Below are 23,086 nucleotides of genomic sequence, written 5' to 3'. Positions count from 1 at the left end.
ACAAAGCCTCAAATATCGGGACTGTCCCTATAAAACCGGGACATCTGGTCACCCTATGACCATATGAGCGGCTAACAGATCACTGGAAATCAGAGAACATGTCTTTCAGATTACTTCAATGGGTTTTGCATTAGGCCCTAACTTCCCAAGAGAAGAAGAAAAGCAGGTTAGTGTGTGTGTGTGTGTGTGTGTGTGTGTGTGTGTGTGTGTGTGTGTGTGTGTGTGTGTGTGTGTGTGTGTGTGTGTGTGTGTGTGTGTGTGTAAAATGTATTAAATTTTTACTAAGTTTAACATTGGCCCATCAGTGCCATTTACAATGTCAATATTTAGGAAGGTTTTGTAACCTTAAGATGTATTGACAAGTTACAAAAATTATCCCACCCCTTTTACATATCACTTATCTTCTTAGATAGGAAACTCTTTAAAGTAGAGACCAAGGCTCCATATGTTGTTTGTGCAACACCTAATACAAAGGGCTCTGTTTCTTATTGGGGCTTCTGAATGCTTCTGTGCTATAAATATTAACTAACAACAATTTCTCCTTCAGGCCTATTATAAAGTCAATGGAGGATCAGTAGTGGATTCACTGACGTTTCATGAAAGATTTGATATCTCATGGTAAACTTTAAAAAAATATATTTTTAGATATTCCTGTTCACAAAGGCCCCAGTCCTATAAAGCACTTCAGGAACATGTGTCAGGTTTTGCTCACATGAGTAGTCCCATGTGATCAAAGTTATGCACATGCCTTAATGCTTTGAAGATGTGGGTCCACACATTTCTTCTCTCACTTTCCCTCTACAGTTTTGTTATAGAATGATTTGCATAAAAAATGGGTTTTGTTCTGCAGAGCTCATTTACTTCTTTTGGAGATACCACAGTATGGTAAATCTGTAGCATCACACTTGCTTTTACAAGTACAATTAATGTGATGCCAGAAAGGAAATCCCAATTTCAAATGAGAAAGAAGCAGGACCAGGAGGTTTCAAAACCAAAACTTTAGGATTTATAAAATAATCTGCAATAAAAAATGAATGAAGATAGAAAGAAAACACATGAGCCAGTAAGAGTATTGTCAGCAAGAAAAGTGCTATTTTCCATGAAGTTTCAGTGAGTTTTTAAAAAAGCCATAGGTTCAATAAGTGGGGGAAGGGAATGTTATACTTTTTATATAGTATTAAAACAAAATGATTTTAAAAAATCCCGTTCAAATTAAAATATTGGTCTTACTTAAACCAAGGAAGTTGAGTATTACAGATGCCAATCTAGTCTAATTCCCCCATTGTATTTAGTTCTATGTCACACAACAGTATACAACATTCTGAGACTTCTGAACTATGTAGGAAAAAAAGATGAATTATGACAAAATGTCATCCTTAACTCAGACAGAATTGATTTGCTTTAATTAGTTCAACAGATTGTTGATCTTATTTAAGTGCAAGTTTTTTCCTTCCATTCAGTGAACTTGTTTCCAGACAAAAAAGTTTGCTATATTCTTCTCTTCTCACAAATACTTGGCATCCATTAATCCTTAGAACAATAAATATTTTAAAGTAACCATGAAAAAATGAAACAACAGATATATTTAAAGTTGAAACAAATTTAACCAACCCAAGGATAGAATGTATAATACAAATATGATACCAGTGGTTTAAATAACCATCAATACTGGTTAATACTAGTAGTTAGATATAAGCTTTTATATACATTGTTTTTTCTACCACTTGTTTTCCTACTATGCAGTGTTTCTTGTTTGCATTAGGTTTATTTTAAATATTGTTAGCTATAATCCATAAGTGCAACCAAAAGAACAGAGAAGACTCAAGAGACATACCATACATTTGACAACTTAAATCCTTCTGGATGTTCTCTACTGTGATGTGTTCCAGTTTAAAAAGCTAAAAATGGTCTAATTGTTTCACTTCCTAGAGCATCCCCTTTCAAAAGTAGCAATCCCCTTATTTAACAGATAACATGTGTTCTTGCTATTGATGTTATAATTTGTCCTCCCCACCTCCCACATTAAAGCAGGAATATTTAGAATGTAGATACCCTCTTCTATGAGATCTCTCTTTAGTGGGTTTGTCATGGTATAATCCCCACTCTGAACCTTAGCGTCCAAAAAGATGGGGTACCAGCATGAATTTCTCTAAGCTTAATTACCAGCTTAGAACCTGCAGCGCTGCTACCAACCAGGAATTACAATGCCTGGTACACTCTGGTCCCCCCAAAAACCTGGCCCGGGGACCCCCAAGACCCAGACCCTCTGGATCTTAACACAAGGAAAGTAAACCCTTTCTTTCACCGTTGCCTCTCCCAGACTTCCCCTCCCTGGGTTACCCTGGAAGATCACTGTGATTCAAACCCCTTGAATCCTGAAACAGAGAGGAAAATGCACCTTCCCCCCTCCTTCTCTCTTCCCCTACCAGATTCTATCTGAAAGAGACACTAATCCTAACAGAGAGAATTTAGCCTCTCTCCCCCCTTCCCTCCTTTCTCCTCACCAATTCTCTGGTGAATCCAGACCCAGTCCCCTGGGGTCTCACCAGAATAAAAAAACAATCAGGTTCTTAAGCAAGAAAAGCTTTTAATTAAAGAAAGAAAAAACAGTAAAAATTATCTTTGTAAATTTAAGAAAAAATGGAATAGGTACAGGGTCTTTTAGCTATAGACACTGGGAACACCCTCCCAGCCTAAGTATACAAGTACAAATTAAAGTCCTTTCAGCCAAATACACATTTGAACTCCTCCCAGCCAAATACACATTTGCAAATAAAGAAAACAACCATAAGCCTAACTCGCTTTATCTACCTAGTACTCACTATTCTGAATCTATAAGAGCCTGTATTGGAGAGATTGGAGAGAAACTTGGTTGCACGTCTGGTCCCTCTGAGCCCCCAGAGTGAACAACAACCAAAACTAACAGCACAGCACAAAAACTTTCCTTCCTCAAGATTTGAAAGTATCCTGTCCCCTGATTGGTCCTCTGGTCAGGTGACAGCCAGGCTCACTGAACTTGTTAACCCTTTACAGTCAAAGAGATATAAAGTACTTCTGTGCTATTAACTTTTCTTATCTGTTTATGACAGGGTTCTAAAGGAGAGGGGTTGGGATTCAAATCCTCCACCAGAGCACTAACTGGCAGGCAGGCTGGCAGGCTGTTGAGGGAAAATGGGTTATATGGTTGAAGTTGATTCCTACCAGTCAAGTGATTGGTTCGTTCCTCCTCCTGCTCTGGGGGACAATGCTTGCAGAGCTTGAATAGAAGTTTGTCCACTAAAAGATATTACCTCACCCACCTTGTATCTACCTGGTATCTCTACAGAGCTTGTTGGCAGAGAGTGGGAACTCCTACCATAAAGAAAGATTCAAGAAGATCTGCTCAAAGCAGGAAAAAGGCATGGTCAAAAGGGAAGGAAGGAAAGACATTGGCCTGGTGCTTGTGAGATGGGAGACAAGCAACAGTCTGCACAGGTCCTGTTTCAGCCCAACTCAGTGAAACTCTCATGCAGGCTCTTTGTTTGTGGGGGCCAAACTGAGGCACAGAAAGCTCCGAAGTCATCCTGGTAGTATCACAACAGCACAAGCAGTGTTCTCAGGTGTGCTCTTGACTCTAATTCCCATCCCCAACTTAATGCCTTCTGGCAAGCCCATCTGAAGCCATCTTGTGTGCACTAGAGATGCTTTCTTCACACTTGATCAAGGAAAGACGCATTCTCAGTCTAATCAGAACCCCTTCAGAGAAGGAATGGCATGCAGTGCCTGTGAGAGTTTGCTGGGAAAAAAAACCCAGCCAAGTCACTAACCAGAGGGGAATAGCTGTAGATGACAGGAGAAGTGCCCAGCATTGGCCTAACTCTGCTTCCAGTGAAGACAATTGGAGTATTACCACTGACTTCAATAGTAGCAGAATTGAACAAATGCTGAGGGCATTTGAAAAGCCCAATCTATAACTTCTATATGTTCTGTTGAAATTTCTCAAGTATACCCTCAGCCCAAAGGTGAATTATTTTTGAACGTTCAATATGATGTTTGAATTGTATGAGCACGGAGAAAAAAAATGTGTGTTTTTTTTTTCATTTAAAGATTTTTATCATATTCTTCTTTTGAATTCACAGAACAGTTTGTAAAAATAAAAAAAGGTTTATGGTTTTCAGGAATGGGTAACTTGAAAAAAATAACCAAGAAATGAAGTGAGATTAGAAATGGTGTTATTTTGTGTATTTAAATAAGTAAGAAAAAAGTCCTGTGTCTGAAATAGATAAGGGTGTACACAAGGCCTAAACTATATTATTTCTCTGGTTACTACCATTCACATAGTATTCTATGCTACTGCTTTGTATTTTCTCTATACAGTGCTTTGTTGCTTGCATAAAATATTTTATTAAATCTGTAGCAGCTGGTGTCATGCAGTTCCACCTCCAATCCCACAGCATGTGAGCAGCTCCCCATTTTGTTGAAAGGGTCTTTCACTAAGTTCCCTCTAAACTACTATGACTGTGGTGACAGAGGGCTTGGGGGAGTCCTCTCTCCCTGACACATCCCCATGCCAGCTGGCACCCCAAATTCTTCATCCTCACCCCAGAGCCTGCAGCCCCAGCCAGAGCCCTCAGCCCCCTCCTCCCCACATCCAACCCTCTGCCCCAGCCTTGAGCCCCCTCCCGCACCCGGAACCCCTCATCACTGGCTCCACCTCAGAACCCTCACCCCCAGCCGGAGCCCTCACCCCCCTACACACCAACCCAGAGCCCCCTCCCACACTCCAGACTCCTTATACCCAGCCCCACCCCAGAGCCCTCATCCCCCTGTACCCTAACCCTGTGCTCCAGCCCTGAGCCCCCTCCCACACTCCGAAACCCTTGGCCCCAGCCCTGCCACACATCATCTCCATATTAGTGCACATAACAAAATTCATTCCACAAATGGATTAAAAAAATTAGAAGGAACATTGGTTTCTCCTCCCTTCTCTGCATGTAGCTTCAAGCATGTCACTTAAACCAACTCCCCCAATTTAAAAGTATTTAGTGCCTGATCCAAAGCTCACTGAAGTCAATCAAAAAATTCCCACTGATTTCAATGAGCTTTGAGTCAGGCCTACAGTGCACATCACAAATTAATCACTGGAAAAAAATGTATTAAAACTGAAACGTTTCATCACGTCATTTGAGTTGTTCACACACACTTGGAGCTAATGCCTTCTCTTATTTCTGCATGTGTTTTCATAACTGAAAAAAAATTGCACAAAGACATTGCAAAATACATAAATAAATATAAAGGGAAACTCCTGTTCATACCTTCAAAGTAACTGCTGGCTGTCTCTTTTGCTGGCTGTCTCTTCCTTGATGGTTTCACAGGGGGATGTTTATTTTCATTGTTTCTGAACAACGCCAGGCGCACAGCTGGGTCTAGACGACAAGAACAAGTTAAAATCAGAAGTCAGATCTGGCTTGTTCATTCCTTGAAGCAGTTATTCACCTTTCAGTCGTTTAATAAAAGAAATAGAATTTCTTATGTACGTTTTACATTAACAAAAACAATTATATTACTTCTAAAATAAATTAATATAAGTACAGAGAAGCAGCCATCTTGACTTGTTTTATATACCTTTAAAAGATTTCTAAATCATCCACCTGTGGAAAGCTAAACTACATTTTAAAAGGATATATATTTTAGAAAATACTTAGAAGTTCTATTTTGAAGGTGGGGCTCTAAATCATAAATATTAGGTAAACAAATGTGTAAACCGCAATGCCTACAACTTAATAGATAGGTGGAAACACCTTTATATGAACCAAAGCAAAGAAAATCACAAATATTTTATTATCTGAGGCTAAATTTGAGGAACATAAATGGACCGAAAGCCCTTTCCCATATCCTATCCTGTTCAGCAGCCTGTGGAAACATACTCTCCATAATCATTCCCATAATTACCAGGTCACATAGTCTTAAGTCTTCATAACTTATCAAAAAATGTTTGTAAAGAGTCATGGATGGACACAAACATTCCCACATCAGAAGAACTTACAATTTATATAAGAAAAGCAAAACCAATACTGGACAACAATTCAGGAGAAAGGAGTTTTGCAGTTTATTAATGATGGGAAGGGAGAAGGGACTGCTTGAACAGGTGAATTTAAGGAAGGATATGAAGGAAACTGAGTGCTTGAGGACAAGGAGAGAGTCTCACACACAAGGAGCAGGATGAAGTAAGTTAAAGTCAGGTATCTGGAATAGGAGATGAAGAAAGGGGTGGGAAGAACACAAGAACTGGAAGAAATGCACAGTTAGAGTGGGAGGCATTGTATAGGATCATGTAGGTGAGGATGGTAAGTTTGAACCTCATGATAGGGTTGCCAACCCTCAAGAATTGGCCTATAGTCTGCAGGAATTAAAGATTAATCTTTAATTAAAGATTATGTCATATGATTAAATCTCCAGGAATACGCCCAACCAAAACTGGCAACCCTACCTGATGCAGTAAACAGTGTGAGACCCAAACATGGGAACCAAGGGTAAAGGTGATATGGTTAGTGACAGGGGGGAGGAGACTGTAAATGAAGGAAGAAAAGAGATTGTTACAAGGAAATGGATTGGTTTTTAGCAGTGATAAGGGACTTAGCAGTGGGGACAATGAGGAAAGGATGTAGCTTGAGGACAATGAAGAGAAAAAAGAACAGAACTTAGCAGGAAAAGAATGAGTAGGCAGGCAGGGTATAAGGATTAGGGAAGATGGGAAGTGCAGTTTTGGAGAGAGTGGGTGTGTCAAACTGATGTCAGTTTCTCCATTATGGGACTGTCCTCGAGGGAGCCAGGGGAGGAGGCGGTTTTAGTGGGGACAGCATTACTTCTTAATCAGTGAGGTTGTCAGAGCTTCTGAGAGCCAGCAGCAAAGTATGTAGCCCTTTGGAGGGCTGAGGGTGAGAGGAAAGAGAGCTAAGTCTATACATGTCGGACCCTAATCCCTCCAAAGTCAAGGTGTGTTTTTCCACTAACTTCAATGGCAGCAGAATTAGATAAGAAAATTGGCTGGAGTCCCTTCATGCCAAGTAAAAGGGCTGGAGTGGCATGAAGGGGCCCTAGAAGTTCCAGTTCTGCACAGGGGAGGATTCCCTTGGTCCAAGTACTGCAGACCCAGGACCCCATCAGAAGTCCTAGGGTAGAGGGCATGATAGGAGCATGGCGGGGGGTGGGATGTGTGTCAGGGGGTGAGGAAGGCTTTTTTAAGAGCTTCCAGTCATGGTGCAATCTCTGTTGGTTGAAGGAACAAATTCACAATAATTCAGTTCAGTCTCTAGTTCAGGAGTACTCCTGGATTCCTTACCGACATTAGGCTCTCACACAGCAGCATCTAGAAGTAATACTTTTTACCATCTCTGATTGGCTATGGGACTCCAAAGATCTGGCCTCAATTATTAAACTGAAACTACTGAAAGGCACTCACATACTATGGTCATGAGCATGGTATAAAAACCTATATAGAAACAAGGACTGCAGTGTACCGAATCCGGAGATTCTAGGCAGTGCTGTGGTCTATAGGGAAGTCTGGAGGATGCTGCCATATCTTAGGCCTCCACTGGCTGTATAGTAATGATCTCTCCAGCCTCTGGAGGAGCCAAGGATTGAGATGCCACAAAGGAATTTAAAGTCACTTTAGCCTGAACCTCCGATCGCCTGGCTGCAAGTTTCATCAGCCTCTCTCTCGAGGTTAGCTCTGTCATAACATTTTTTCCCAGATTTGGACCTTAGCGTCCAAAATATGGGTGTTAGCATGAAAACCTCCAAGCTTAGTTACCAGCTTGGACCTGGTAAAGCTGCCACCAGCCAGGGATTTATACAGTGCCTAGCTCACTGTGGTCTCCCCAAAACCTTCCCTGGGGGACCCTGAGACTCAGATTCCTTGAGTCTCACAACAAAGGGGAATAAATCATTTCCCTTCCCCCTCCTCCCCTCCAGGTGTTCCCTCCCTGGGTTCCTGGAGAGATATACAGAAGCAAGCTCCGTGAATCTAAACAGAGGGACTCCACCCTCCCTGTTTCCAGTCCTGGAAAACACAAGTACCGAGAGAGCTAATCTCTCTTCCCCCCTCTCACCCAGAGGGTATGCAAAGTCAGGCTAGTAAATCTAACACAAAGAGATTTTCCCCCGACTTCTTCCTCCCACCAATTCCCTGGTGAGCTGCAGACTCAATTCCCTGGAGTCCCCACTAAAGAAAAACTCCAACAGGTCTTAAAAAGAAAGCTTTATATAAAAAAGAAAGAAAAGGACATAAAAATGGTCTCTCTGTATTAAGGTGACAAATACAGGGTCATTTGCTTAAAAGAAAAAAAATGAATAAACAGCCTTATCCAAAAAGAATACAATTTAACACATTCCAGCAAATACACACATGTAAATACAAAAGAAAACAATATAAACCTATGGTCTTACTATCTTTGTACTTACAACTTGGAAACAGAAGATTAGAAAGCCTGGAGGTAGAAAAATCACTCTCATAGCCGAGAGGGTCAGACTCAAGACAAAGAACAGAGAACTCACACCCAAAACTTCCCTCCACCCAGATTTGAAAAAGTCTTTTCCTGATTGGTCCTCTGGTCAGGTGTTTCAGGTTACTCCTTTCCAGGTGAAAGAGACATTAACCCTTAGCTATCTGTTTATGACAAGCTCCATTAACTGAAATCAGACATTTTAGAGTGTTTCAGATAACTAGATTATATCTGTTGAGGAACCAGACTACTGGGCTAACTTGTTAACTGTGGATATTTTAGCAGTTATGGTGGGTAGCTAGCTAGACAAGTCAAGTATTTCCATTTTGGCAAATCATCAAAATCTTTATTTATATGGCATTCTTAGTGTCAGCAAATGCGTACAGTACTCAGTCATACTGTGTAGAGGTTCATAACTAATATCTAAAATACAGTAACAGATAATTAGTCCTTGTTACAATATACAAGAGAATTATCCTGCACTTCTTACTATAACTCAGTAAAAATATTACAGGTGTATAACTATATCAGTCATGCACATATAATTTTAATTTTAGAGATCCTTTTCTCAATAACTTTCGCTGACAGAAAAGCTATATGAAATATAAAAATATTAAACTATAGTGTAATTAATTACTGTATTTTCTATAGTTCTATAATGAGACCCATAGTTATGTACAGTACAACACACAGTGAGAAAGGTAGAGAACAATATTTTCTGTACTAATTGTTTCCCCAAAACCAAGCCTGTAATGTGCAATGAAAAAACAGACATAGCAGCACACTACTTTAGAACAATTTCAAATCCTTGAGGAGGATAAAAGACCAAGTTACTAAATTTGACAGATTAGAAATTCACAAAACAAAATGTGATAAAGGATTCCTAGGTTTCTTTTCTGATGTTCCCAACAGACTATTATAAATTGTTTTGCTTCTTGGGTCTATTGAAGCTATTCCAAACTTGTATGTCTAAAAGCTTCAGAAATGGAACTTCTTCCACATTCAAACCTGCCTAGTTACGCCCATGAAAAAGATGACCAGTCTAATAGTACAGTGCATCAGGGACATTTGGATAAAATGACTCATATCACCAGAATTATTCTATAATTGATCTATGTATAAGATTGTCAAAGTAAGTACCGAACGAGATATGTATATTGGAAAAAGAGCTATGGAAACTGTTCTGAGAGATTTATATCAGATAATCTACTTTTGAGCGCCGCAAAATAATTTAAATAATCCACTGAGATTTATCACAATGCCAGAGTACTTAAATTACACCTACATGGATCACCTTAATCTAGGGTGACCAGATGTCCTGATTTTATAGGGACAGTTCTGATATCGGGGGCTTTGTCTTATATAGGTGCCAATTACCCCCCCCCCCCAATCCCCTTACCGATTTTTCACCCTTACTATCTGGTCACCCTACCTTAGTTATTGCCTACAGCTCTTTTGATATTAAAAAGAGCCCTTTTTTAATCTAGTCTCAAATTAAGGCAATATTACTTCGATTATTTTATGATACTAGTGTTTTTCAGTATCAGAGAAATGGGGAAATAGATTAGATTTATGTTTTTATTACAATCAACAAATGTTTTAGATTTCACACAGAGGAACTGCGAAAGAGTTAAACAGTTCAGAATTACATCGAGATCTTACTGGACTCCTGAATACTTGTTTAAATGTGGTTTATTTGTTGATGATTTGTACTGAATATCTGGAAACTAGGGAGGTAATTTAACACACACTTTTTGGCAGACTCCAGATATAAAAGATAATTTGGACAAACATTATAAATGTGATAGAAATACTATGGAAATTCATGTTACTGCCTAAGCTGGCATATGTAACATGACATCATGGCAATGTGTGAAACTACAAAAAAAACTAAGCTCAAAACTTTAATTGGTTTGTCACTGATTTTGGGTGTGGGGAAAAATTGAAAAAAATGAAAATAGGTATTATTTGTACCAGTTTTAAAGAGTTGATATTTTAAAACTGCAAACACTGCCTCATGTGAAGGAGGATTAGTCCGAGTAAGTTCAGTGGGAAAGGGACCATCATTTTGGGGCTTCTAGGGACTGCTGCAATACAAAGAATAAACAAACAAACAACAAAATTGAAGCATCTTATTTCTTACAGCAGATGAATTTCTTGCATCCATTAAGGAAAATTCAGGAATAAGGATACTTGAATTTATATCGGAGGTAAAGATGGTGAATGATGTTCAGTTCATTAGAGGTGTTCTGTATTCTCAGAGAATCTTTTAAATCTGAAAGTATTTAACGTAGTATCTTTCAAAGATGAAGAACACAGACTGACCGAACAATACTTCTTGTCCTGTGACAAATCAATCAGTTGTTTCAGTTTTTATCTGAGTAGTCAAGTCTCAGCCTTAACTTCTCCTTTCTCTCTTCTTGTGTATCTGCCTGGGTGGCAGCAGAAGTATCACTTCATTTTGTCAATCACTGACAAACTTTGCCTCCAGAAAGGAAACGGTTAAACAAGTAACAGTACAGCATGGCAGAAGACAGCAGCTGAAAACAGTTACTCCAGGCCTCTGGTCATCATAAAAAAAATTGTTAAAAGAAAAAAGAAATTAACTTTATTAAAGTTTTTGAATTTCCTTGATTTTGTGGATTTGATGATAGCCCCTTAAATCCCAACGTTAAGTCAGAAACCTCTGTTCTCTTGTGCCAAGATATCTTTAAGGGCTCTGTAATCTTATGAATCATAGATGTTTAGTACCCAGGCACACTGAAGTGCATTACTGTCTATTGTGTTTAGGTTTTTAATTAGAGTTCTGCAGGATTTCATGCATCCTTAATAGATGGGAATATTTTTGATATTTTGCTGCTTCTATTTGGCCGCAAAAATTTCTAGTATCTTGCCCACACTTCTCATATTATTGGACGGTCAAGAAAAGAAGTTGATGTGGACATAGTGAAGATATAAAACATGGCATACTTTTGTTATGGTTAAAATACAGGCCACAATTTAAACTGTTTATACCTGCATCCATAACCATAACAGATTGGTGCATAATCTACACTGGAGGTACTGGTCCAGTGCAATATGTACTCATTGTCTGCACACACTCCACTTTGCAAGGAGAGGGTACCTTTAGCTCTCCCTAATGACACAAGCCACAGGACTCAGGGCACTTACTAGCATCCTTCAGACATGTCTTTCCTTGTGCAAAGCTTCTTGGGCCCAGACATAGCATGACTCTGTAGAAGACCCCATGCCCTGCAGGTCTTATCTTAAATTTTTTCTAACCCTGTGCTCAAGGTTAAGATTGGTAAAAACCTCACATTTTCTCAGAACTCCTGCACTGGAATCTGATCCAGAAAGTTTCAACAAATACACAAGTGGAATGCATATACTGTGACAAAAGTTCCTCCTCTACCTTGGTGGGTTCTGCGCTTATTTGGCAGATTTGCTCACCTCAGTGATCTTCCCCACTGTCTGGGTCAACTTCTCCTGTGTCTGATCAGGAGTTGAGAGGTTTGGGGGGAACCCGGGCCCGCCCTCTACTCCGGGTTCCAGCCCAGGGCCCTGTGGATTGCAGCTGTCTATAGTGCCTCTTGTAACAGCTGCATGACAGCTACAACTCCCTGGGCTACCTCCCCATGGCCTCCTCCAAACACCTTCTTTATCCTCACCACAAGACATTCCTCCTGGTGTCTGATAACACTTGTACTTCTTAGTCCTCCAGCAGCAACCCTCTCACTCTCAGCTCCTTGCACATCTTGCTCCCAGCTCCTCACACCCACTTCCTCTCCTCTGGCTCTCCGCTCCCTGACTGGAGTGAGCTCCTTTTTAAACCCAGGTGCCCTGATTAGCCTGCCTTGATTGGCTGCATGTGTTCTAATCAGCCTGTCTGCTTAATTGGTTCTAGCAGGTTCCTGATTACTCTAGTGCAGCCCCTGCTCTGGTCACTCGGAACAGAAAACAACTCATCCAGTGACCAGTATATTTGCCCTCTACCAGACTCCTGTACCCCACTGGCCTGGGTCTGTCATATATCCCTCCTCCCTGCTCAACACCAAGGGGTTGGGCGTCTTGGGATGCCAGACAGTGCACACGTGACAAGCCATCGGCATTACTGTAATGGCTCCCTGCTCTGTGTTGCACACAGAACTGGAAAGGTTGGAGGGATAAGAACCACCTGGTCACTCTCGTGTTTTTCTCTTTGTTCCGCTGCATCCATTGAAAAGGGGCATGGTAGGTCACGAGGACAAATCTGTGCCCGAGTAAGCAGTAGCACAATGCTTCTATGGCTCATTTTATGGCGAGGCACTCTCTCTCCACCACTGCATGTTTTTGTTCCCTCAGAAGGAGTTTCCTACTGAGGTAGAGAACTGGGTGTTCCTCCTCCCTGACCATCTGTGATAGAACAGCCCCCAACCCTACTTCCGATGCATCTGTCTGCAGGATAAATTCCTTGGTGAAATCAGGGGCTATCAGTATGGGGTTACTGCACAGGGCAGTCCGTAGGTCTGTGAACGCTTCCTCTGCTGCGTCAGACCATCTCACCAGATCAGGTCCACGGGCTTTCACTAGGTCTGTCAGAGGACTTGCCCTTGTGGCAAAGTGGGGGATAAATCATCGGTAATACCCCACTACATCTCGGAATGCCCGGACTTGTTTCTTGCGACGTGGTCGGGGCCAATTTTGGATGGCCTCCAACTTGTTCACTTGGGTTTTACCAGACCTTTTCCCACAATGTAGCCAAGATATTTGGCCTCTGTAAATCCTACAGCGCACTTGGCAGGGTTTGCTGTAAGGCCAGCTCACCTGAAGGTATCAAGGACTACCTCCACCTTCACTAGGTGGGTTTCCCAGTCTGGGGTATGAATGACCACATCGTCCAAGTAGGCAGCAGCATATCTGTTATGCAGGCATAATAGCTTGTCCATGAGGCACTGGAAAGCAGCTAGGGCCCCATGTAGTCCAAAAGGGAGGGCAGTATATTGAAAAAGACCCTCTAGTGTTGAGAACGCAGTCTTTTCCTTTGCATCTTCTGCAAGGGGAATCTGCCAGTACCCCTTTGTCAAGTCTAGGGTAATCAAGTACCAGACATTCCCCAGAAGGTCCACTAGCTCATCTATGCGAGGTATGGGGTACGCGTCGAACTGGAATACTTCATTTAGTCACCGGAAGTCGCTGCAAAACCTTGTGGTGCCATCAGGTTTGGGCACCAGTACGAGTGGACTGGACCACTGACTGTGGGATTCTTTGATGATCCCCAACTCCAGCATTTTTTTCACTTCTGCTTTTATTTCCTCCCTTCTGGCTGCTGGCACCCGATAGGGCCTCACTGTTATTCTGGCCCCAGGGCTCATGATGATGTGGTGATATGTCTTAGCTGTTCGACCCAGTTTTGTTGAGAACACATCTTGGTTCTGGAAGATCATCTCAGACACCTCATTCTTCTGGTCTGGTGGTAAATCAGGAGACTCTCACCACTTTGGAAGGCTTGTTTTCCTGGGTTAGGTCTTTTTGGACAGTTATGCAGGCCTCCTGTGCATGCCAGGGTTTCAGAAGGTTGTTGTGATAAATCTGTTCTTGTTTTCAGCATCCTGGCTGCCGCATCTTGTAAGTTACTTCCCCCATGGGTTCAACCATCTCATAGGGCCCCTGCCATTGGGCCAGAAGCTTGCTTTCCGCTGTGGGTACCAACACGATCACCCAATCCCCTGGTTGGAACTGTCGGACTTTTGCCTGGCAATTGTAATGGGTTCTCTGGGCCTCCTGTGCTTTTCCAAATGTTCCCGTACAATAGGAGTGACCTTGGCTATCCGGTCTCGCATCTGTATTACATGTTCTATTATATTTCTCCCCTAATTGGGTTCCTCTTCCCAAATCTCTTTGGCAATATCTAGTATGCCACGGGGGTGATGCCCGTATAATAACTCGAATGGGGAAAACCCAGTTGAGGCCTGAGGTATCTCCCGGATAGCGAACATAAGGTAGGGAAGTAGGATGTCCCAATCCTTCCCGTCCCGACTTACCATGTTCCTTATCATAGCCTTGAGGGTTCGATTAATCCTTTCTACGAACCCATCAGTCTGCGGATGGTAGACTGAAGTTCTCAGGATATTTATATGGAGCAGCATAGAGAGGTCCTTCATTAGCTTTGACATAAATGGAGTTCCTTGGTCTGTTAATATCTCCTCTGGTAGCCCCACTCAGGCAAAGATCCCCACCAGCTCTCTGGCTATCGTTTTAGAGGCTGTGTTCCGCAGGGGGACGGCTTCTGTGTAGCAAGTAGCATAGTCCAAAACAACAAGTATATATTGGTGGTCTCGAGCCATCTTCTCCAGGGATCCCACTAGGTCCACTGGCCTGGGTCTGTCACAATACATAAAGTCCTTCCATAAATTAAGCTTTTTGGGAAGGCAAATCCCATAACTGGCTCATGTTAATCTGCAAAAACTGCATAGATTCCTCTAGGTGTGCTTTCAGTGCACAACCCCTTCACCAATATCACTGCAGTACCCCATGCTGCCACATATTTACCCAGTGCTTCCAGCTTCAGCTTTAGACCCTCTCAGGTCAGGACCTGAGAGGAGAAGAGGTCTTCTTAGTTTGAGCTCTCTCTGTGACCAGCCTCAGCTAGCCCTATCCCTCTGATCTCCCTTTTCTCTCTTTTTTCCCTTTGCACGTCCTTCCTGTGCCTCGTATCAGCCCAGGGCTGATGAGCGAAGTGAGTTCATTGATCCCAATCAGCTGGGGTACTAATTAGCCTCTAAGTGATCAGAGTGCAGGCTCATCGATTCACTCCCTGCACTCTGTCACAGGGCTGCTGAATCGGTACACTCAGACATAAAGTGCACCTACTGCTTCTGGAGCTGGATGAACCCGAGCAACAGAAGTCAGGGATGATATGTGCTCCCATATTATGGACTTGCATGGCCCAGTGGAAGAGGTGGAATAGTATCTCTATAAATGTACTTGTGTATGTGGGTGGGGCGCAGGAAACAGTGCCAGCTTGCCATGCACTGTTATTATGAATGTCACGATGTCTTATGAAATGGATGGGAAGTGAATCACAGTATGGGTTCAATAAGGAAGTTATTGACATGTGGATTGGTTTACCTAACTGTCTAGGAATAGTGTTTGCTTACTAATTCTTAATTGTTCCTGACCTTATGTACAGCTTAATTAATTCAAATCTTGGTTGTATTATGAGATGCAGTGATAGCAATAAACTTTCTTGGTGAGATAAAAGGCTTTATATATATACATGCTTTAAAACAGTGCAGCAGTCACACACAGCCAGGCAGGACAGCTGCCATTATCATACCAAAACACCAGTTACAAAAGAACATCCCCCAAATATGTTCCCAGGCTTCCCTATTCTCCTTTCCCCTCTTTCCTCATTTTCCATACAGTTGGTACTGCAGGAGGTGGATGGAGGTATTCACAGGAGAGGGGTTCAAGATAGAGGGCCACATTGGGTTTAGTTTGCCCTGCCCAGCTGCTCATGGGGCCAGACTGAACGGGCCACCCAGACATAGAGCTTTTGCAGCTATTTTTGGACTCAAGGTATGTCACAAGAGAATCAAGCCATAGTGTGGGAAAGGCAACAGGAGCCAGTAATCTTGCATCTATGACTAAGATGAGCAGCTCAAACAGTTCTTTATGCTGAGTTCTGTCCTTAGCCACTGTTCCTGCTCCCGCACGGATACCCTGTTCTCAGCCTTTCCTCTTGCCTCTCAGAATGCCTTTTCTCCAGTCTTAAGTCCCCGTGTTTCTGGTACTGGACTTGCTTGTTAGTCCTCTCAAGAACATCAACCATCAGTATACAGAAATGCTTCCTCTTGGAATGATTCATGAAGGTACTGATATCTAGCTGTGGAGTTACAGCAGCTAGTAGTGGGGACTGAAATAGGACACAACATAGAGGGTATCAAATATCTCAGTGGAGGAGCGCAGAATTATTTCTTGTGGAATTTCAGGGACATAAAATTTTATATTTCAAAACTGAACTGCAATATACTATGAAATAGATGCTTCAGTCCACAGAATCTCTCTAGAGACAGCCTGGGTAACCACAATTAAAGTAGTGCAGACACAATGGTAAATAAAAATGCAAAGCTGTTTTTGTTTTACAAAACTTGCATAATTACTTGAGTTGGAGAGAGGGAGGGGGAATAGCCGGTGGTTTTGCTACAAAAAGCTTTTTTTTTTTTTTTTCTTTAATAATTTCAGGCCTTTCATATTTTTGGAGGCCATAACTGTTCTTATGGTGCCCTACAAGCAAAGGAAGATGTTATCCCAAGCTGCTGGTTGTAAATCTGCAGTGTATGCATCAGAAATATTCAAACATATAATGACTGAACAGCACATCTATGAATGGAGTGGGCTGGTGAGCTACCCAAGTGACCCTGGAAAATACATGCTTCCACACAATGTGACTATCTGGAATTCCTGCTTCAGGAAAAGTTTGCAGCTATTAGCAACCAGGATTGGGTCAGAATCCATGACTGAATGAATAGAATGCTGAGTTGGCTCACTCTGCTATGGCTGCATTCCTCCTTTCCTCCCACAGCACATTTCTGGACTAAGGTTCAAATCCCAGTCATATTTGGGACAAATGATTGTGTCATCTGTGGTCTGCATGGACTACCTTTAACTGAAATTAATTAGTTTTGAAAATGGATCACATTTCCCTAAACACACAGTTCATTTTTATAGGCAGCTCCATAGACCACTGAGTGATTACAGTGCGGCAAATGCAAATGCATGGCAATGCAATATTATTTTTATGAAACAGGAATGGGCCTAGCAAAAAAATCTGTCTTTCCAGTAAAAATCCTCTTTAAAGGTGTTTATTATGGTTTGCACTTCCTGGTTGTCATTTTGAACTCCATATGATGTGGGGGTGGGGGGAAAGAGAGGCAGAATGCCAAGCTCCTGACATACAATCTGCCATTAGTGAAAACATGCTGCTAGTCGGGACTTCTCATTACTTTTGCATTGGTTGTTAGAGGAAAAATCTCTCTCATTATGGTAGTAACAAACATTACATTGGAGCCAGAAACTTACTAGGCTCAGGGGCAGCTTTTGTCCCTTCTGTGTTTGCTACAGGCTTTGCAGCAGGCTATTCTTCAGGGAGTGCATCAGCTTCTCCAAGTATGGACCCAGAGTTTGCTGATGATCCTGTTCCAAAGTATGCTCTGGGACTGGTTTTAGCAACAGAGTTACTTCAGGGTCTTCACTCAGTGCCTGGTGCCTGCTCTTATCAGTCCCCATGCTGGATTCTGGGGCCAAAAGGGCACCAATCTGGCTAACCAAGTCATCATGCACCACAGTTCTCTCTGTGCTGGGCATAGTGCCCACAACCCGGTTAAACTTCTTACAAAACTGGGACAATGTCTACAAGTTGCCCCAGGTGCAGTTCTGGTCCCTGGTCTTCCGGTACATACTCTTCCGCCATTTAATCTGCTGCCTGCACTGGTCACCAGTCCAGTAAATTTACAAAGCTGCTAGTTTCTTCGCTGTCTGCTGGCATGCATGGGCATTCCTGATACTTTTACTAAAGTCCACATTTTTTCTTGTCTCGCTTCAAAGAGTCACCAAAATCTGGTTGTGCTCCCATGATCACGAAGCAGCAAAGACTGCAAAGGGCTTGTTCTGGCCCATATCCCTTGCAAACACAGAAGGTTATGTGCTAGTGTGTTTTCAGCTCAGTGGTCAGAAGTCTATGAATGAAGTGGAATGGTGAGCTACCCAAGAGACCATGGAAAATACACACTTCCACACAATGTGACTAATTATCTGGAATTCCACTCACTCATCACAGCTCCATAAGAAGTAGATATATGGAAAGAAGAAGGGAACAAGTCCCTTCACCAGAGAGCATCAGGAACCCAGGATGTTCATTACAATGCTAATCCCATCCAAGTTCCACTGTGGTAAATAAGTAGGCGTTTTAAAGAGGGGCTGTGTAAAACTCAGGGCAGATGCTAACTTTATATTTTGGGGGTATGTGGATGTCAGCTAATGAAGCCTTAAGGCAGAGGAAGTTGATGACATTTGCAAGAAGGTAATCCACTGTGACAAGACCACATGAGTGGTCCTATGAAACAGCATTTAATAAGTCACTACTGTGTGAATGCAACATCTTCAATTTAACAAGATCCTTACTGTAGCATAGCAAGATTCCTCACGAAACATGTTTGGTTAGCAGGCTGACATTGAGACTTGAGCACAAAAGGATGCCTATTTGTTAATATTCTGTAACTTCCTTGTATTTATAGCTACTGGAGGTTGGTCATTCTATGGTTCAGCTGACAACTTAATTTTTATTGTATTTTTGTTTGCAAAGAATGTATAGAGCAATGAAGGGACATATTAGATGTTCTGGAAACCTGCTTCTTTATAGCATATAATTAATGTTGTAGGTGCATACTTTGTACTTTATCCTCAGACTGGTGGGAATGTCTATATCAATGAGTTTGTATTATTTTAATATAAGTATTAAGTTTTTGAATGAAATTAGTTGAAGATATGTTAGGAGGGAATAGTGCCAAACAACATAACATTCAATCTGGAGTTTAGAAAAAGATCAAACATAAAAAAACCAACAAGATATAATCAGGATAAGGTAATAGTGAGGTGTGGATGACTGGATGGTGGCTGAGGATCAGTTTAAAGAAGAGGGAAAGGATGTGATGTTGGTTGCTATGGAAACAAGAGGAAATGATGGGGCTGACAACTGTTTATTGTTTAGAGAGATTGTTACCTGTCTTTTGTTAGTAAGAAGCACATGTTCTGGGGATATCCAGCTGCATGAGAGGTTCAACTGACAGAAATGGCCAAAGTGTTTTTTTTTTAAATGATCTAGCTAAGAGATTGTGACCTCTCTCATTCTTAAAAAGGATGTTGAGATCCCCCCTATACAGGGTGAATTTTCCACTGGGATTTTTTGACCAGTATGCAGCACAAAGAAACTTTGGCAGACTACAGAATCCAGCCCAGAAAGTTCTGAATGTAATTGCTTGTTTACATACTTAGTGCTGCTTTCTGTGAGGGGGCACTGACATTGAAAATCACTGCTCTCCTTTGCCTGGATGGAATATGTGGAAAGGAGATTCTTTACTGGGTAGTCATAGAAGGAGATATCTTGCAACTACAGAAGATCAGATTTATACAGATCTGACAACTCAAATTGTAAAGTTTTGTTAACTTTTTAAATACTAGTCACGTGCTTATGAGAGTTTTCCAGTGCAGCACTTTCTAGAATCAAACAAAACAAAAACCCCTCCAATCATCTGAATATAAAAAACATCCCAAAAACCCTCTAGAACAACAATAAAAATAGGATAATTGAATTTGATACTTGCAAACCATTTATGACTGAATTAATCACTACTAATATAAACCAGACAACATATGGAGAAAAGACGATATAACCTAATAGACTTTATTCATTAAAAATGATACATGGGCCACCAAGTTATATATATGTCAAACATTCAGCTGGCCACCAGATATTTATGGTTTTGTGGCTGGGCAGTGTGGTAGGGTGTGGTGGGAAACTATAAAGGATTAAATAACAATGTTTTAGCCTCCTGCCCATTGTCTTTTTCTCACCCATAAAGAAAAGATTACAATAATTGTGTGGTACCTTTTATTTAAATCTAGACCTCTGTCATAAGTAGTCTTAGATGCTGGTACTTGGCTAGGGAAGAGGGGAATTGCAAACTTTTCTTAACTTTACCTTTTTATTTGTAAGTGGTGTTTCGCCCTCTAGAGTGCAAGATACTCTTGAACTTAAAAAAACAAAAACAAAAAAACAACTAACCACCACTTGACACAAAACAGGGATAGCCAGTGGTAATAGCTCCAAACATATCACCAAAGAGTTAAATATTATTAATGGAAGGATTTCTCAAGACAGCTTACCATGACTAATGAACTTAAAGGTGTCCACCAATAAACAACTAAGGTATTTTATCCTTTCCTGTATTAACAGCTGCATACACACAAAGAAAATTCACAGACATAAGAGGTGACCATGCAGGGAAGGAATAATTTTAACATCAGTCAGAAAGCAGAGGACAGCACCTTCCAAGATTCACAGAATCATCTCTGAAGCTTGAATGCCAAATTATGATCAATTCTAGAGACACCAAAAACTTCACAAATGTATATAAATAGCACTTAATGTAATCAAGAGTCGGAGATGATAGGTGTGATTACATGATAAAGAAATGTTTTTAGGGCAGACTTTTAAGTATATCAAACAGATATAAACCTACTCAAACTGAGCAAGGCTATTATAACTTGAGATATTCTCTTGAAAGAAAAAAAATCTAATCAGGACAAAAATACAGAAATATAAACTTTATATCTAGCAAAGGGAATACACAGAACACAATGAAACAAAGTTCCCATTTCATATATTTGGCAAATATTCCTTTCAATATTCACCAGAGTACTTTTTCAAATATTAATATATTGAACATATAAACAAAATAAACATCCTTTTGATGATTTAATATGTTCATTTCTGAAGCACATCCCTCCCTCCTTCCCTCCCTCATATTAAAGTGTGAAGTGAGCTAAGAAAATACAAGCAAAATTTCTAGAAGTGACAACCTGCTTTCAGATGAAGAAGTAGAGACCTGCTGTTTCCAACATTTTATACATATTCTTATGTAACATATATTGTAATAGAACTGTTGACTTACCTAGATTTTTAGTACTAGATTTCTTGGATTTCATTTTATGGGCCCTCTTCAGCATTAGCTGTGCAGTGGCAATATCTTTAAAACCCCTAAAAGAAGGTGATAATTCACTATCAATATATACACATTTTCACACATCAACTGCACAGTTCTCTCTCTTTCTCCACACACACACACACACACACACACACACACACACACACACACACACACACACACACACACACACACACTTTTCACATAGAATACAGCAAGCGCACAGGACATCTCATGTATGATATCTGACATATTGAACTACAGAGATGCTTGCAATGCTCATCTTAAACAGTTAAGAAATTGTAGTTAATTGACTTGGTATCTCATATGCTGGTTAAAAGTATAAAATAATATTTTTGACATTTAGAAATAAATACCTGCTTAACCAGAGTACCTATAAAAAGCCTCTACATCTGTAGTTCCTGATAGTGTAGAATTCATGTTAAAAACACAAAAAGTAGGATAGACTTGAACATACCATTCTTCTGAAATTTTCTCTTCTTTTTCTGATTTGAAAGAAAATTTCTTTTTGGGTTGCAGGTCAGAGAGACGTGACATAGCTCTCTTCTCTAACCTGACAAAAGAGTAGCAGAGCAGTACTGAAACCTGGGTCAGTAGTAAAAGTATGGTGTGATGGCTTTTCAGCCTTTATTATTCTGCAAACTATTTATGCCTTCTGAAACTCAGAAATAAACATATCTATTTTAATACTCCTAGAAGGCTTTATCTTTGAGAGTAATAAAAGTTTGCCATCCATTTTGAATGTTTACATTTCAGTTACAATGAAGCATATTTCAATCCTTTTCTGCAAAGGAATATAGCGCTATGAGAAATACTTTAAATTCTTATCTGATAGATATCTGTATGTTAAGGCCTACATTATAAGATTTTTTTTGTTAACATTTTATTATTTACATATTTATAGCCTTTTATTCTTATAACTTTGATATTTTAATTAAATGAACATTAAATTACTACAAACCTAGTAGACTGTATTTGTTTTATTCCATTTTAATAAGTGCATTTACTTACAAATCAGTAATGATCTGAGTTACCAATCAAACAGTTGCAAAAAACCAACTCAAAGAGGAGTACTAACTACTCTTCCAGTGTTAATTCCGGTATCTGCCAGAGCAGGTAAAGGTAGTAATAAAAAAAGCAAATCATTTTGGCTTACCTGGTACTAAACGGGGTGTTTTCTGATGACAATGAATGTGGTCTCTCATCACACTGCCAGGCTTCATGTGGAGGCCACGTTAAATTAAATGAATTATGATCTGAACTTAAAGGCCTAGCATACTTGTAAGTAAGGAAATTGGAAAAAAAAAAAAGTAGTCAGTGAATAGTATCGTAACATTGGCCGTGATCCTAGAAATGCTTACTCATGGGCTTGACTTTATGCACACAAGTAGCCTTGCTGATTTTAATGGGGCTACTCACATGTGTAGTTAAACACGAGTGTGTTTGCAGCGTCATGCCCTTTGTTTGTATTTCAGAGGTATAGTCAAAACATGATAGGTCCATCACAGACCTTATCTTCAATTAAATAAATGCTCTATGGAATATTGCAAAAAGATGGTGAGTTTAATATATCATAAAAGCAAAAAAAGTTTAACTGACTGTACATTTATGAATATCCATTATTTTAAGCCAGGTAAAAATATTTTAAAGAATACTTTGCATATAGCAGAAGAAAAATGGAAAAAACCTAAACCAAAAACAAAAACACCCCAGAAAGCTGAAACTTCAAAGTTTATCAAATAACGAACAGACATTACAGTTCAATGACCTTTAGCTGTTCTGAAAGTCCTCAGCTGTTGCTATATAATGCAGACTTTAGTATTTTAAAAGTACTATGTC

The 23,086-nt window shown here is 40.5% G+C and overlaps 1 protein-coding gene across 5 annotated transcripts in view; it reads right to left on the bottom strand.

Annotated features, from left to right (window-relative positions):
* LRRIQ1 (leucine rich repeats and IQ motif containing 1) overlaps positions 1 to 23,086 on the bottom strand; it is a 170,305-nt gene that overhangs the window by 51,259 nt on the left and 95,960 nt on the right. For all 5 annotated transcript variants that reach the window (XM_050934131.1, XM_050934120.1, XM_050934141.1 and 2 more), the window contains 4 exons: positions 22,404 to 22,525; positions 21,705 to 21,800; positions 21,194 to 21,279; positions 5,295 to 5,405 (listed from right to left, as the gene is read on the bottom strand). In XM_050934131.1, coding sequence (XP_050790088.1) covers positions 5,295 to 5,405; positions 21,194 to 21,279; positions 21,705 to 21,800; positions 22,404 to 22,525 — 415 coding nt within the window. The remainder of the gene's footprint in view (positions 1 to 5,294; positions 5,406 to 21,193; positions 21,280 to 21,704; positions 21,801 to 22,403; positions 22,526 to 23,086) is intronic.

Source organism: Gopherus flavomarginatus, chromosome 1 (assembly GCF_025201925.1).
Source record: "Gopherus flavomarginatus isolate rGopFla2 chromosome 1, rGopFla2.mat.asm, whole genome shotgun sequence".
Lineage (NCBI taxonomy): Eukaryota > Metazoa > Chordata > Testudines > Testudinidae > Gopherus > Gopherus flavomarginatus.
The sequence above is the reverse complement of the archived record's forward strand: the minus strand, read 5'-3'. Positions and strand labels throughout refer to the sequence as shown.